At 39.8% G+C, this 15,504-nt stretch overlaps 1 protein-coding gene across 5 annotated transcripts in view; it reads right to left on the reverse strand.

The window, feature by feature from the left end:
* Nucleotides 1–15,504, reverse strand: part of FANK1 (fibronectin type III and ankyrin repeat domains 1) — a 34,646-nt gene that overhangs the window by 17,156 nt on the left and 1,986 nt on the right. For all 5 annotated transcript variants that reach the window (XR_013839254.1, XR_013839255.1, XM_079977155.1 and 2 more), the window contains exons 2-3: nt 3,518–3,695; nt 1,941–2,065 (exon numbers count right to left, since the gene is read on the reverse strand). Coding sequence is in view for 3 of the 5 variants with exons in the window: in XM_079977155.1 (XP_079833281.1) it covers nt 1,941–2,065; nt 3,518–3,695 (303 nt within the window). In the remaining 2 variants the exon portion in view is untranslated. The remainder of the gene's footprint in view (nt 1–1,940; nt 2,066–3,517; nt 3,696–15,504) is intronic.

The following is a 15,504-nucleotide window of genomic DNA, read 5'->3' on the forward strand; positions in this document are numbered from 1 at the left end:
TAAGAGAAACAATTTAAAATGTACAATCATTCTCTCTTTGAAGTTATATTAAAATATATGTGCAGTACATAAAACTTTCAGACAAGAAGCTTAAGGTTGACAGAGTTACTCATTAAAATTGTGTCCACACAATAAATGTGATTACTGGATAAACAAAAGGAATCTGGATAGGTGAAGGTCATGCTTTTGTCTTCTGAAATAAATCCTTCATAAAAAGGTATTGGGTTGCAGATGAACAGAGCAATGTATTCTAAAGTGGCTATAAGAATTTTATTTATGGAACTGAAGGCTCTATTGAAAACTGAATAAATGATGAACTCATTGGTGAAGACATTCTCCAATTAACAGGCAGCAGCTGTTTGTCTTTCTATTTTAGGGACCAATTGATTAAAATTGCACGCCTCATTTAAACAGGACTTTCTTGTCTTTTACCTGAGGAAAAAAAGAAGCAGCATCACACCCTTTTGCAAAGTACTTGCATTCTGATTTATGAAGGCTTTTTCCAGCTGAATGCAAATGCTAAACCAAAAGAGACATTTTGTTTTAATGTGCATATTCCTAACATGCACATTAAAACAACGAAGCTATGAAATATGAATATGAATGGATTTGGATATTTACATATAATAAAGCTGTGCATTGTATAGGAAAATCCTGGTTTTACAATTCAGATTGTTATCCAAATCCATTATGCTATTTAGAAAGCAAACATTATGTGAAGTGCAATATTAAAATGAACTATGAACATGCCAAACACATAACATATTTTTAGATAATGACGGGCAGAATTCTTTCCAATGCTTTCTTTTCCTGAGGAAAATTTTCCATTTCATAAATGCATTAGTAACAACAAATGGATGCCATTTGCTGATACAATATTTGGCAAGCTTTGTACATTCAAAGTGTTTAGCTTTGTTAACTGAATGTAAGTAAAATAAGCATGCTCAATTAGATCACTCTCTAGGTATCAGAATTTTTTCCAATGCAAACTGAAATGTTTACCCTAATTTGCATAGGATTATTTCCCAGATCCCCGCGGCCCGCCCCGAAAACTCACACCGTTTTCAGAACAAGGTTTCAATTCAGGAATGGCGGCCTTTGAACAAATGTGTGCATGTTATATTAAGATGCTAACGTCTAATGGCTTCTGGTGGTTACGTAGGAAGCTATGGCAAAGGGATTCAGCCATACTTTCACTAAAATGTTCTAGGTATCTCACCATGGGCTAGAGCACAATGGTGAATCAGTTGCAAGCTTTTGGCTGTGAACCTATTTGATACAATACAGAAGTCTATTAATTTCAACAGGATAATTTACTCCCAACTCAGGGAGTGTGGAGAGGTGCATGGATTTCTTGGGGACTGGAATATACAACACTCCATTCTTAACTCCCAGAACAAGCAGTTCTGCTGCCAAGAAGCAGACTTCTTACTAGATATGTATCTTCAAAAGGACACAAAGTGGTACATGTTGTTCCTAATGGCTGGATTTTAGCTAGCCACCCATAGGTAGTGATTCATTGTGGGATCACCACAGAGAATATTTTTGCAGATCGAATTCCTAAATAATCAATACTGTCTGGATGCCAAGCTCAGTTCATTAAAGAACATGGAGACTTTATGAAACTGATGAGGTTTCTTTTCCTGTTTTTTAATTTGGGCAGCCAAGGACTGAATAGCGAGAAGACAACATCAAAAAAGCAAGCAAGCATTTTAAGATAAGGGTTTCCCCCACTTTAGATAACAGTGAGAAATAGCAAATGCAAAAGGTCTAAAATGTATCCCAAATAAGATACTGCATAAAAATGCTTAATTGAGAGCAGTGCTGTATGTTAAATTTACTTAATAAACTTCTGCTTTCCATTTGATAGCTATTTTCATTGGGTAGAAATCAAATTTATATTGTGCATACTTAGAATTAACAATGAATTGCCAACTTACTCGTTGTTGTTACACAAACAGGTGTACTGTAAGCAGACTCCCCTGAAGGATCTGTCACTTTAAGTCGAAATCTGTAGGTTGTTCTAGGTTCAAGACCTTCCACCACATGCTGTTGAGCATAGCCCCTAAAACAGAGTAATGTTATTTCCCCCCCAAAAAAAATTTTTTTAAATCATTTTCAAATGTTTTGTTTATACAAGACTAACTCTAAAAATAAAGTTAAAAATACAAATGGTACTAAAAATCGACTACCGAACACCTGTTACTGTGAATGTATGAAGGTCACTGGGGGAAAAACCCATCCGCTTAGATGGGAAATATGTGCCAAAATTGTTCTTTTTAAATACACATTATTGTTGTGTCACTGTGAATCCATCTGCAAATTCATTTGCCCTAACTACACATACCAATCCAAAGTTTTCTCAAGCCTACATGAATACCTAAGCTGTACATACTTTAAAACCCAAAAGGAAAGAAAGGGTGATAGCCAATATCTGTCATACTCAGAGTAGACTCTGTGAAATCTACCATTTCAATTGGTCTACTCTGAGTATGACTTATGCTGGATATCACCCAAGGACTTCAGGTCTTCAAAAACAAGAACTAGAACATCTACATAAATGTCATCAAATATATACTCCCAGCACATTTTTCAAGGGCAAAAGTTCAGGTTTGAATATTTTAATTTAATGTATTCATATAATATTTGGAATACCAAAAAATGTCTATCAGAATTACCATTACTTTGCCATGTGCTACTGCTTTAACTAAAAAGCAAAAATCCTTCTAAGCTGTCTGACATTGTAAAGAGATTGTTTCCTAGAACGCTCAGAATGCTTTAAATTTTAAAGTACTGTTTATAGTATAAGATATGTAGCTTGACATATGATGAAATAGGTAGTATTCAAACAGTCTAATTCTGCCACCTAGTGACAAACTCTACATAGAAATTGTTTGATGACAACAGAACGTATGATGTCTCAGAGCAAACCTCAGAGCAGTCAGGGGACCACTGGTAACTTATGTAGCACTGCAGTCAATTTATTTATTTTACTTTTACAACACATAAACCACCTCTCCAAATGCTCAATGTAACTGATAATAAAACTATTTTTTTGTCGAAAATCAAGAGGAAGATCAATTTTATCATTTAATGTACTGACTTTTTCAACAATTAAGAAAACTTTTTACAAATTAAATCATAAAGTTAGAAGAAAAGAAACAAGAGTAAAACAGTGAAGGAGTTATGCTTTAGCCATAAAAAGCAACAAGAGTACTGGGTGAAGAAGGGTCATGTGGTCCACACTCGGGATCCAACAGCAACAAGTCAGACCCATCAATGAATTGATTCCATGTTTAAAGAACCTTCCCCTTTCATGTCATTTGAGTGGTACTTGCTCCACTGAGATGTACAGATTTAGGGGAAGAGTCTGCAATGCATGGAAGTATTGATATACTCTTGTTACACCTACAACCACAAAGACCATTTTCAGAACCACTGATTTATGTTAAGTATGTCAGCCTTGTTATCCAAGTTTTCAAATTATTTTGTAGGGGGGCAGCACAACTTCACTTACGTATAAATTAGACCATATTTATGCAACTTTGTGTCCTCTTCTTCAACTGAAAATTTTAACCATTGTTCCTGAGGACCTTTTCGTTGTTCTTCCAAGTCCCAACTAAGGTGAATATTGTGGTGGCTCACATGGCGTACAACTACAACTGGAGGGCGTGGTTTTGAGATGGAATGTCTTCCTACAAATGAATTACATCATTTCACATGTCTGATACTTATCTTGATTCAAACAGGAATATGGCTAGGACTGCATAAGAACTGTAGGACAATTGCTGTGTTATTTGTTCTTTTGTACCTTCCCCCACTTTGCAGCAATACAATAAACAGAACTGTAAAACAATTTTGCATTGTATCTATGGACTTCAGCTGCTGTGACAAAAGTTTGCACAGCCTAAGCATTTGTTTGTTTTTGTGGAATATTTATATCTTTCCTTTTGATCACAAAATATCCACAAGATAGTTGAGAATAAGTAAGCAATAACCTCCAAGAAATAAAATTAACAAAACAGCAGCAACATACAACTTAATTTTTAAATAACTGTTATGTATTGAAGTTCTCACCCTGGGCCAGCAGGGGGATACTGTAGATAGTTATGCAAATGAAGGATCGAAAGTGACATTCAGTGATTGGATAGTTTTAGAAAATGGCAACAGTTACATTGTTCTGGAGCTCTATATAAGCAGGCTGACTGAGCTCCTCAGTTCAGTTCTGTTCCAGCTTACAAATAAAGAGCTGCTTGGAAGAATCACTGTGTCTTCTGCTATGTTCACCCACAACTTAACAATAACTTTCTCATAAATGGCTTTTAAACAGGATAGTTTTAACTTGGAATCTCTATGCCATCAAAAAAGCAGCAAGGTGCATCTCCCCAGGGAGAGAATTCTAAAGTCTCAGCACCACTACCAAGAAGGCCCCATCCTGCAAAACCACCCTTTGTGTCACACAGAAGGAACAATGACTTTTTTCCAGAAAATACTATTTGTATCTGCAGTTTCACATCTTTTAAACAAGTGTATTAGTTAAGCAACCAATCAAACATGTCTTACATTTTATAATGCAAGTAATCTATAGAAAAATTGGAAAAATACACAGAAGATAAGCGTGGCCCCAGCACAAGGATGACTAACAAATTTCATAAAGCATTCCGTATTTCTGTCAGCCTGACCTTAGTGACCATTTTAGCAAGTACTGTATAGTGGAAATATTACTTTCTCAGTGCTTAAAATTATGTTCCTTTAAAAAAGAAAAAATAATTAGTCAATAGACGTAATGTAAACACATTGACTTGGGGGTAGTTTGTCACTAAACACCTATTCTGTTGTAGCCATAAGTGGACCATCACTCAGAATGAAAGCAAAGCAGATACTCTAACTAGAGGCAACAGGCATCCATTATAAAGACATTCAAGTATGTTACTCCTATAGTAAGATTTTGCTCATCTGGCCCATAGTAAATGGGGGGTGGGGGTGGAATGTGGCTATTCATCAAACACTGATATAATTCAGAGCCTAGAAACAACTGGCATTACCTCCTAGAGATGTAGCAATAAAAACCGCTAGCACATGTGCAAAGCTAAGCAGGATCTAGTATGGTTTGAAATCAGCTTGGGGACTATGTGTTGAAATTCCTATATTGCCGTGGGTTGGACTAGATGAACACCAGGACCCATTCAAACTCTACAATTATATGATTCTACCATTTTCTCAAACAACTCTGATGCTAACTTGAAGCAATACATCATCTTCTCAATTTAACATTCAATACAGGGAAGAATGCATACTATTAAAACTAGATGATTACAGAAGGATCTTTTTGACATGCAACATGTTGTATACTAGGGTATCCAAGTATGCAATGATGCAAGGGTATCCAAGTATGCAAGTATGCAATGATGGGTGAAAATCCCTTGAAATCAATAACCCTATGCACACAAACCTCAATCTTCTTTTATTTTTGAGAAAACTAGAAACTTGCCAGTTCCCCTCACCCTTCACTCCAAATATGCTTACTTTTGAGAAGGAGTAGGAGACAGCCAGTGACAGGGAGAGAAAGCTATAAACAGGAAAACCCTTGCCAGCCTGGAAATAACACTCCACAACATACTTGGGAGCATCATATGCTTTTGGGGGAGCATGGGAATTTAGAACTCCAGAGCAGCCAAGGAAACTAAGATCCCATGTTCCCCAGCAGGAAATAATAAGCTGGGGAACTTGTTATTTACTCTCCCCAAAATTCAGTGAAGGAAGCAAAAGAACTTACAAATTCCAATGCCTTGGGCAAAAAAATACAATCCTGAGTGTCAGAATGACCAGTACTGTCTCTAGTGAGCCCTCAGTTACTCCCCTTTCCAAGAATAACCTTAAAATACTGGCGAAGGGAGCCAGCAGGTAGCAAGGATGAATTTCATTACCAGCTGATCCTTGAAACGCCTGGGTCTGGTTTGTAATGGGTTTTGGCTTTCCAAACTAGGTGAGTTCATATTCCAAATTCACACCATCGCTAATCCTGTGCTCTGTGCACTTTCCTTTTCTCATAAAGGTATTAGCACATTATAAGACACACTACACTGTGTTCCGTTAAGTTCAGGATAAGGTATATATTGGAATAATTCAGGTAATTCATTCTAAGGTAGCTAAGATTACCTACAATATTATATTACATTTCACTTAATGAAAAGTTAAAGGAGTATATGAGTTCTATTTCCAATAAACCAAGTGCTGATCATTCTGCTTGGCACATTTGACAGGCCCCATGACAGCTTTGTAGCAGGCAAACATTCACTTCACACAGCTTGTCCTGCCATAGACATTCCAAAGATGACAAAAGCATCTCCAAACGAATTTGTGTCGGTCATACTTGTTCTCCAACAAGACCCTTTGTTGGAGAAAATATCAAAAATATCAAAACCTATATTATTTACTTCTTGTTTTGGTTAAATGTGGAAATAATTGCTTTATTATATTGTTAGTTTATTGTCTGAAAAGATTATGCCAAAGTGCAAAATATTTGCATAAAATCTATCACTATGATGCCCAAAAGAGCAGCTGGACTATTTAAAAACACACAAAATATCTGAAACCAGATTAACAGCGGCTTCACCTTCAGCTCAACCAGAAACAGCTTGATTGATATTCATTTCATTGCTATGACCAACATGGAGCTTTATGACATCATAGACAGGAAACAGAAATTGTGAGTTATGAGGTTGTCCTATTGATTGTCTTGCATTTGGAAAGTTAAATTCAGTGTCAATACACTAACTAAAACTATGACTTTAAAACATAAAGAACAACCTCTTCAGGAAATCATAAGCTTTTATCATAATTATTTTTGCAGTGAAAGCTGCTACATAATTTTCATACAGTACAGATATTCATATAGCTCAGTGGCATATCCTTAAAATGACAAGAAAGAAAAAAGCCAGTGATGGCACAGCTCACTCCACTATCCTTTTATAGTGAACAGGGAAAGATCAGATTCATCTATCTAATTACCGATACTGCCTCTATCACCCAGAAAAAGTTCCAAATTGGTCAACCTTATAATCTCTTGCTACAAAGTCAATTTGGGAGTTTAAATTCTCTGGAGACATCTGAAACTCATGAATAATGAAAAATTAAATAGAATTGATTACATTTTTAAAAATCTGCTTAATTATTGAAACCAATTACTTAAGCAGAATCACTTTGATCGAAAGTCTTCGTTCTCTATACAGTGGTACCTCGGGTTACATACGCTTCAGGTTACAGACTCCGCTAACCCAGAAATAGTGCTTCAGGTTAAGAACTTTGCTTCAGGATGAGAACAGAAATTGTGCTCTGGCGGCGCGGCAGCAGCAGGAGGCCCCGTTAGCTAAAGTGGTGCTTCAGGTTAAGAACAGTTTCAGGTTAAGTACGGACCTCCGGAATGAATTAAGTACTTAACCCGAGGTACCACTGTACAACACTTGCTTTGGGGGAAATAAAAGTGATGAGGCAAAAAAACATGGAATGTCAAAAGTAACAAAACAGCAAGCATACATCTTCTACATAGCAGCTTCTACAGATGACTTAGATCAGCCCTTGGGAGCCACAGGCCTAAGGACCAAATGTGGCCCTCCAGGCATCTCTATCCAGCCCTTGTAACTCTTCACCAGGCCCCATCCCTCACCAACCCTGCTCCACCCACTCCTGACAGGAATGTGTCCTTGATTCCAGCTTGCCTGGGTGGAAATATGTGCATGTCTGGTAACCTCTGACATTTGTGAGGCAAGAGTCATATCCACTGTTCTGCACAGTTCTGCCTCTGGACTGCCCATTGTTGGCATGTGTCTCTCAGAAGGTTCCTCATGAGGAAAGCACAGGCTGAAAAATATTTCCCATCCCTAGCTTAGATGTGTTCTGTCCCTTCCATTTTCCAATACAGATCAAATCAGAGAAGGATTTAGGGGAGCGTAACCAGTTCGGCCATACTGGCTGCAGAGCCTTGGGAGTGCCACAACTATGATGTAGAATGGAAGGAGAGGTACAGGGGGGCACTGAATTTTGGCATCACAGAGGGCACTGCTCAGGGCTGCCAACCTGAGTAAAATATTGAGGGGGGGCGGCAAAGTAAGCCCTGCCCCACATAATCCATCACAAGACATGGCACACCCTCCCCCCATTTGAATGGCAATGCCTATTAACTTTGGGGGCCCGGCCCCCTCAAATATTTTATGGGGGGGGCTGAAGGGACCTCAGCACCTTGGAATTGGAAATGATTAATAGGACCCACAAAGGGGAGGAGGGAAGTCCAGGAGATTCTTTGGAATCTTGTCTTTATGTTGTATGTTGGATATGTGATTGTAAAACTTTAATTTGAAAAACCAAATAAATTTATTTTTTTTTTAAAAAAAGAAGACTATTTTTGCTTTAAAAAACAAAGCAGAAAAACTATTTTCTGGATGGCAAGGAGGTGGGGTGGATACTCATAGGAAGTGGATGACTTTCAGTAGTGTGCAAAACTGTTCAGTTCAGGTGGCAACAGCAGCACTTTATGGAACTGTTCAGTAAGAGTGCTGAGTAGCTGACAAGATAATTTATACAACTCTATCATATGCACGCATACTTTAAAAAGAAAAACTGGCAGGGACAGTCTGGCTCCTGTCACTATCCTTTTCTAGCAGGAAGTCAATTAGGAATTGTTATAGAAGCCATAATTAGGATGCTTAAATGTATTTATATATGCCAGATTCTGCTTAGTTTTCCTTCTTTGGTTCCTCCTTTTCCCCTAATTTAGAGCTACTTCACATAATATGAAAAAATATGTGTTAGCAACATTTCTTTCCCATTTGAAGACAACCTGCTAAGTGGAGACTTAGCATCTGTATTGGATTCAAATTAAATTAATATAAGTGGTGTTGTTCTGATTTATATGTATGCTTTTATATATGCAAATGATATTGCTGTTTTTATATATGCCATTGTTCTATTACATTGTAAATTACTCTGGGATGTCTCATAGGAAGGAATTCATAAAGAGATAATGAATGATGATAATGATTCCTATGTGTCCCATGGCATGGTCAATAACATAAACACACACACACAGTGTATATAAATACCTTAAATAGCAACTTTTTTAAAAAAACATAATATTTGAAGGGGAGATTAATGAAGGGGCAGATAAGTGATGAATGTAACAGCCTGTTTAGACTACTTCAATGCAGTATACAAGGGGCTTCCATTGAAAGCAGTCCAGAAATTGCAGTTGTTTCAAAATAGAGCCCCAAGATTACTAATTGATACTAGATTTTTACCAGTTGTATTGGCTCCCAGCCTATTTCCAGGAGCAATTTAAATTGTGGGTTTTAACCTCCTAAGTGGCTTAAGATAACCACCTTCTGCCTGCTTAAACCTTAAGATCGTACATTAAGACCCTGACCAGGGTGCACCCGGTAACTGAAGGAAGGCATATGGTTACGATGAAGGTATTTCTAGCATTGGCACCTCAACTATAGAACCTCCTGAGAGTGGCTCATCTGGAACCTTCTTTAGTTTTGCAGCACAAAGTAAAAATCATGTTCTTTACTTCCTCTTTTAAGCAGTTTTTAATTAGGGTTATACCTTTTATGCTGCTTCTATGCAAAAATGTTTTTCACTGTTCTTTGGGCTGGATTCAACTAAGTAATTGTGCAAACAGGAGTCAGCACAAATCCCACGAGCACAATGGGCCTTTCATCCCCCTAGTGTGTCCCCTCATAGGTAGAGGTAAAAGTACCCCTGACCGTTAGGTCCAGTCACAGACGACTCTGGGGGTGCGGCGCTCATCTCGCTCTATAGGCTGAGGGAGCCGGCGTTTGTCCACAGACAGCTTCTGGGTCATGTGGCCAGCATGACTAAGCTGCTCCTGGCAAACCAGAGCAGTGCACAGAAATGTCGTTTACCTTCCCGCCGAAGCGGTACCTATTTATCTACTTGCACTTGACATGCTTTTGAACTGCTAGGTGGGCAGGAGCAGGGACCGAGCAACAAGAGCTCACCCCGTTGCGGGGATTCAAACCGCCGACCTTCTGATTGGCAAGCCCTAGGCTCAGTGGTTTAGACCACAGCGCCACCCGCGTCTGGTGTCCAATCATTCCCACCCTCAAATCAGCTGGGGGGGTTCAAGAGAACCCTCAAAGCAGCACATGGGGCTGGAGATCTTTCTGTCTGGCAAGCATAAATGGCACTGTTCTGCTGACGGAACAATCACATTAGGTCATTGAATTCCTCTCTGTTTTTGATATTTTGTTGTAAGTCATTTAGGATTTTTTTTATTGATGGACAGTTATATTAATCTAATAAATTATTATATTGTGAACACATCTTTCCTATATTGCGTGTAGTGGCCTGCTAAGTACATACTGTGACAAATAATTACTGTAACCACCCCCAAGCCCTTAGGACAGTCATGGTTATAATTCAGGATGATTATTTAATTAACCAATTACAGGATGGAGCACAGATAAAATAGGTTCCTCAAAATAGAATTGTATCGCCTATCATGGACAGTTCAGTTCTGGGGCGGGGGGATTAGATACAGTATAACAGAGATATGTGAGACTGCAGTTCCACAACCATTCATTTTACAGTGGTACCTCGGGTTACTGACACTTCGGGTTACATATGCTTCAGGTTACAGAGTCTGGTAACCCAGAAATAGTACCTTGGGTTAAGAACTTTGCTTCAGGATGAGAACAGAATTTGTGCGGTGGCGGCACGGTGGCAGCGGGAGGCCCCATTAGCTAAAGTGGTACCTCAGGTTAAGAACAGTTTCAGGTTAAGAACAGACCTCCAGAACAAATTAAGTTCTTAATTTGAGGTACCACTGTACTCGTTGCCACAGAAAAAATACTGGAAAGCTCTATATTCCATGTAGCGGAAGTGGGAAAGCTTTGGCCCTCCAAAATTGTTTAACAACAATTCCCATTCAGCCTTGACTATTGCCATGCTGGCTGGAGCTGATGGGGGATATAGTTCAGCAACATCCAGAGGACTGTTCCACATGCATGTCACACAGGCAGCAGTGGATGGTGTGCTGGGGTTGCACCATTCACCTGACCTCTGTCTGGCTGAGTCACTACAGCAAAATGGAACAGAGGGGTGTGGCAAATGGGTCCATGCTTCTGCTGGCACATTTGCATCACACAACCTTACAACACTTCTCTCTCTCTTCTCTCTCGGTCCTGGTATGCTGCATCAACTCAACAGGAAAGAGGTAATATGAAAGGCAGAGCTCTGCCACACTGCTGCATATAGGAAAGGTGGATGCATTCAGACTTTCATAAAAAATAAATAAATAAAAACTTCATAGATTACTAAAAAATATCCAGGTTTAATTAATTTAAACAACTAATGGCATGCTGGCTTTTAATTATCTATTTTAAAATTTTATTTCATTATGCTAATAAAGTTACTACATAAATAAGTGATCAGATCAGAAGTGAAGACTAAATACCTTGGGCACAATTCAGATTTTTTTTTTTTTTAAGTTTTATATTCTCTTACAGCATTTCTCATTAAGCCGATAAGGCATATATAATATTTGTCTGACACCAAAGAAATCTAACAGCAGGAAAAGGAACATTTTTTTCTTGGGAGAGCTGCAAAAAAACCTGATAACAAGCTTGCTGGCCTTTTCCTCCTCACAGAAGTACATACACTCTTAACAAGAGACACCTCATTTACTGAACAAACCTTTCCATTAGCAGCAACTACACACACACACACACACACACACACACACATTATTATGAAGAACAGAACACTTAACTTAAACCTTTCAGTGTAAATGTGATGAGTAGCTTAGGAAGCAAGATCTAAAGGTTCTGACATGAATAAATCTCAATCAAAAACTGACACAGATATTCCATTGTTATGAAAGGCAAGATTCCAACATGAAATACAGGTGCCTATTTTATTTTATGTCTTACTAGAGCTACTGTTTTCCAAACTTGCTGGCATATTGAGTGTAGCACCTTAACAGCATCATCTTTTAAAATTTTAAATAGTTCAGCTGGAATACCATCACTTCCACTGGCCTTGTTATTAGCAGTGCTTTCTAAGGCCCATTTGACTTCACTCTCCAGGATGTCTGGCTCAAGGTCAGCAACCCCACTACCTGGGGTTTGCGAGACATCCATATCTTTCTGGTATAATTCCTCTGTGTATTCTTGCCACCTCTTCTTGATGTCTTCTGCTTCTGTTAGGTCCTTACCACTTTTGTCCTTTATTATGGTAATCTTTGAACGAAATGTTCCTTTCATATCTCCAATTTTCTTGAACAGATCTCTGGTTCTTCCCATTCTGTTGTTTTCCTCTATTTCTTTGCATTGCTTGTTTAAGAAGGCCTTCTTATCTCTCCTTGCTATTTTTTGGAAATCTGCATTCAATTTCCTGTATCATGTTGGACGCCTTCCGACTTGAGGGGCTCATCTTCCAGCGTCATAACTTTTATATGCCTGTTGTCTTTGTCCATGGAGTTTTCTTGGCAGGGATACTGGAGTGGCTTGCCGGTTCCTCCTCCAGGTGGATCACGTTTGGTCAAAACTCTCCACTATGACCTGTTCATCTTGGGTGCCCTGCTCGGCATAGTTCATAGCTTCTCTGAGTTCTTCTTTTAAAATTTTAAAAGATGATGCTGTTAAGGTGCTACACTCAATATGCCAGCAAGTTTGGAAAACTCAGCAGTGGCCAGAGGATTGGAGAAGATCAGTCTACATCCCAATCCCAAAGAAGGGCAGTGCCAAAGAATGCTCCAACTACCGCACAATTTCACTCATTTCACACGCTAGCAAGGTTATGCTTAAAATTCTACAAGGAAGACGCAAGCAGTATGTGGACCGAGAACTCCCAGAAGTGCAAGCTGGATTTAGAAGAGGCAGAGGAACCAGAGACCAAATTGCAAACATGCGCTGGATTATGGAAAAAGCTAGAGAGTTCCAGAAAGACATCTACTTCTGCTTCATTGACTATGCAAAAGCCTTTGACTGTGTCGACCACAGCAAACTATGGCAAGCTCTTAAAGAAATGGGAGTGCCTGATCACCTCATCTGTCTCCTGAGAAATCTCTATGTGGGACAAGAAGCTACAGTTAGAACTGGATATGGAACAACTGATTGGTTCAAAATTGGGAAAGGAGTACGACAAGGCTGTATATTGTCTCCCTGCTTATTTAACTTATATGCAGAATTCATCATGCGAAAGGCTGGGCTGGATGAATCCGAAGCCGGAATTAAGATTGCCGGAAGATATATCAACAACCTCAGATATGCAGATGACACAACCTTGATGGCAGAAAGTGAGGAGGAATTAAAGAACCTTTTATTGAGGGTGAAAGAGGAGAGCGCAAAATATGGTCTGAAGCTCAGCATCAAAAAAACGAAGATCATGGCCACTGGTCCCATCACCTCCTGGCAAATAGAAGGAGAAGAAATGGAGGCAGTGAGAGATTTTACTTTCTTGGGCTCCATGATCACTGCAGATGGTGACAGCAGCCATGAAATTAAGAGACGCCTGCTTCTTGGGAGGAAAGCAATGACAAACCTAGACAGCATCTTAAAAAGTAGAGACATCACCTTGCCAACAAAGGTCCGTATAGTAAAAGCTATGGTTTTCCCAGTAGTGATGTATGGAAGTGAGAGCTGGACCATAAAGAAGGCAGATCGCCGAAGAATTGATGCTTTTGAATTATGGTGCTGGAGGAGACTCTTGAGAGTCCCATGGACTGCAAGAAGATCAAATCTATCCATTCTGAAGGAAATCAGCCCTGAGTGCTCACTGGAAGGACAGATCGTGAAGCTGAGGCTCCAATACTTTGGCCACCTCATGAGAAGAGAAGACTCCCTGGAAAAGACCCTGATGTTGGGAAAGATGGAGGGCACAAGGAGAAGGGGACGACAGAGGACGAGATGGTTGGATAGTGTCTTCGAAGCTACAAACATGAGTCTGACCAAACTGCGGGAGGCAGTGGAAGACAGAAGTGCCTGGCGTGCTCTGGTCCATGGGGTCACGAAGAGTCGGACACGACTAAACGACTAAACAACAACAAAGAGCTACTGTGCCTTTCCAGTGTTCGTACAACAGTGAAGTAGCCCAATACCCCTATAAGCTGGCGGGTAAAGAACTAGCCACACAGATAGCCACTTTAATTTGCAGTTAACCAACTTTAATTTGTGACGCAAAGAGCATAGTTATGTGTTAATAAGCTGGTAGTTTAAGTGTATTTGCTGCCTCCTGAACAGGGGATTATCAAACCCTGATCAGTGTGCCTCCAACTTCTGAGATGAGGTGGGGGTTGCTTTGCATCCTGCCATAAGTGCTAGTCTCTGGGGTGGAAGTTGTGGACCCTACTCAACAGAATGAGCAGAAATTCCCCCAAATATAAAAGCTTTGGCCGACTACATTTTGAAGTAGGTGAATGAATACACATTAACATCTGAAGAACCTCTCCCCAGTAAGACCTGAGCAAATGTGTATATGTTTGCAGCCTTAATGAGGGAAACCCCACTCTTGAAATGTAGCCTTATGAGGCTTTGCCCTCGGGTGGGAAAAATATTGCACCCGGGAAAGGGAAGTGGGAGTCAACAGACACTCAAGGAATAGTTTTGGAGAAAAGGCTTTTATTTCTACCATCCATGAACTGGTAGAAGGAGCAAGTGTGATAAGTCACAAAAAGCATGCACGAGTTCACAATCATGTGCACTAACATATATACGCCTTTTTAGATCCCTCCTCCTTTCTCCTCCCTCAGGAGTCCTGCCCCATGTTGAGGTTCCTGAGCATGTACAGAAAGCTGTCTTGGAACTATTGTGGACTCTTGGCACCCTTCCCAGGAAAGGGGTTTCAGAATGTTCAGATATGTTTCAATCTCTTGTTCTGGCATGGTTCCCGGACAGAAAGCAAGTTGCAGTGTGGTTCTTTAGCAAGGCCAGAAGGCATGAGAAAGGCCTGAGAAACAATGGACTGTTCTCTACCTTTGTTACAGCAGAGCGGAATGTTTCTGATGCTTAGCTGCTGAGAAAATGATTTTGAAAAGCTTTGAGAAGCTTTGAGCCTGCTTTGGTGGGGGGTGACTTCAGGCCTAGGTGAGGTCACCTGTCCTCACCTTCCTTCAGAACGACTGAACAAATCATACAAAAATAAAATATTTCTCAAAGCAAAATATTCCTTTAAATTAACGTTTGTTGGGGTTTTGTCCAGGCTCTAGACACCAATCACAATTTCATGAAAACACCTCCAGTTTGGATAAGTTTGTGAAGGGTGGGTCTTAACTGTGGTCCACTGAGGTTCGGAAGGACTGCTCCTTCACAGAGTCTTATCAACATCACTACCCCATTCCTCTGGTTTATGAAAAACCAAACACAGTGGTACCTCAGGTTAAGTACTTAATTCGTTCCGGAGGTCCGTTCTTAACCTGAAACTGTTCTTAACCTGAAGCACCACTTTAGCTAATGGAGCCTCCTGCTGCTGCCGCGCCGCCAGAGCACA

The sequence above is a fragment of the Podarcis cretensis genome, assembly GCF_951804945.1.
Source record: "Podarcis cretensis genome assembly, chromosome: 5".
Classification (NCBI taxonomy): domain Eukaryota; kingdom Metazoa; phylum Chordata; class Lepidosauria; order Squamata; family Lacertidae; genus Podarcis; species Podarcis cretensis.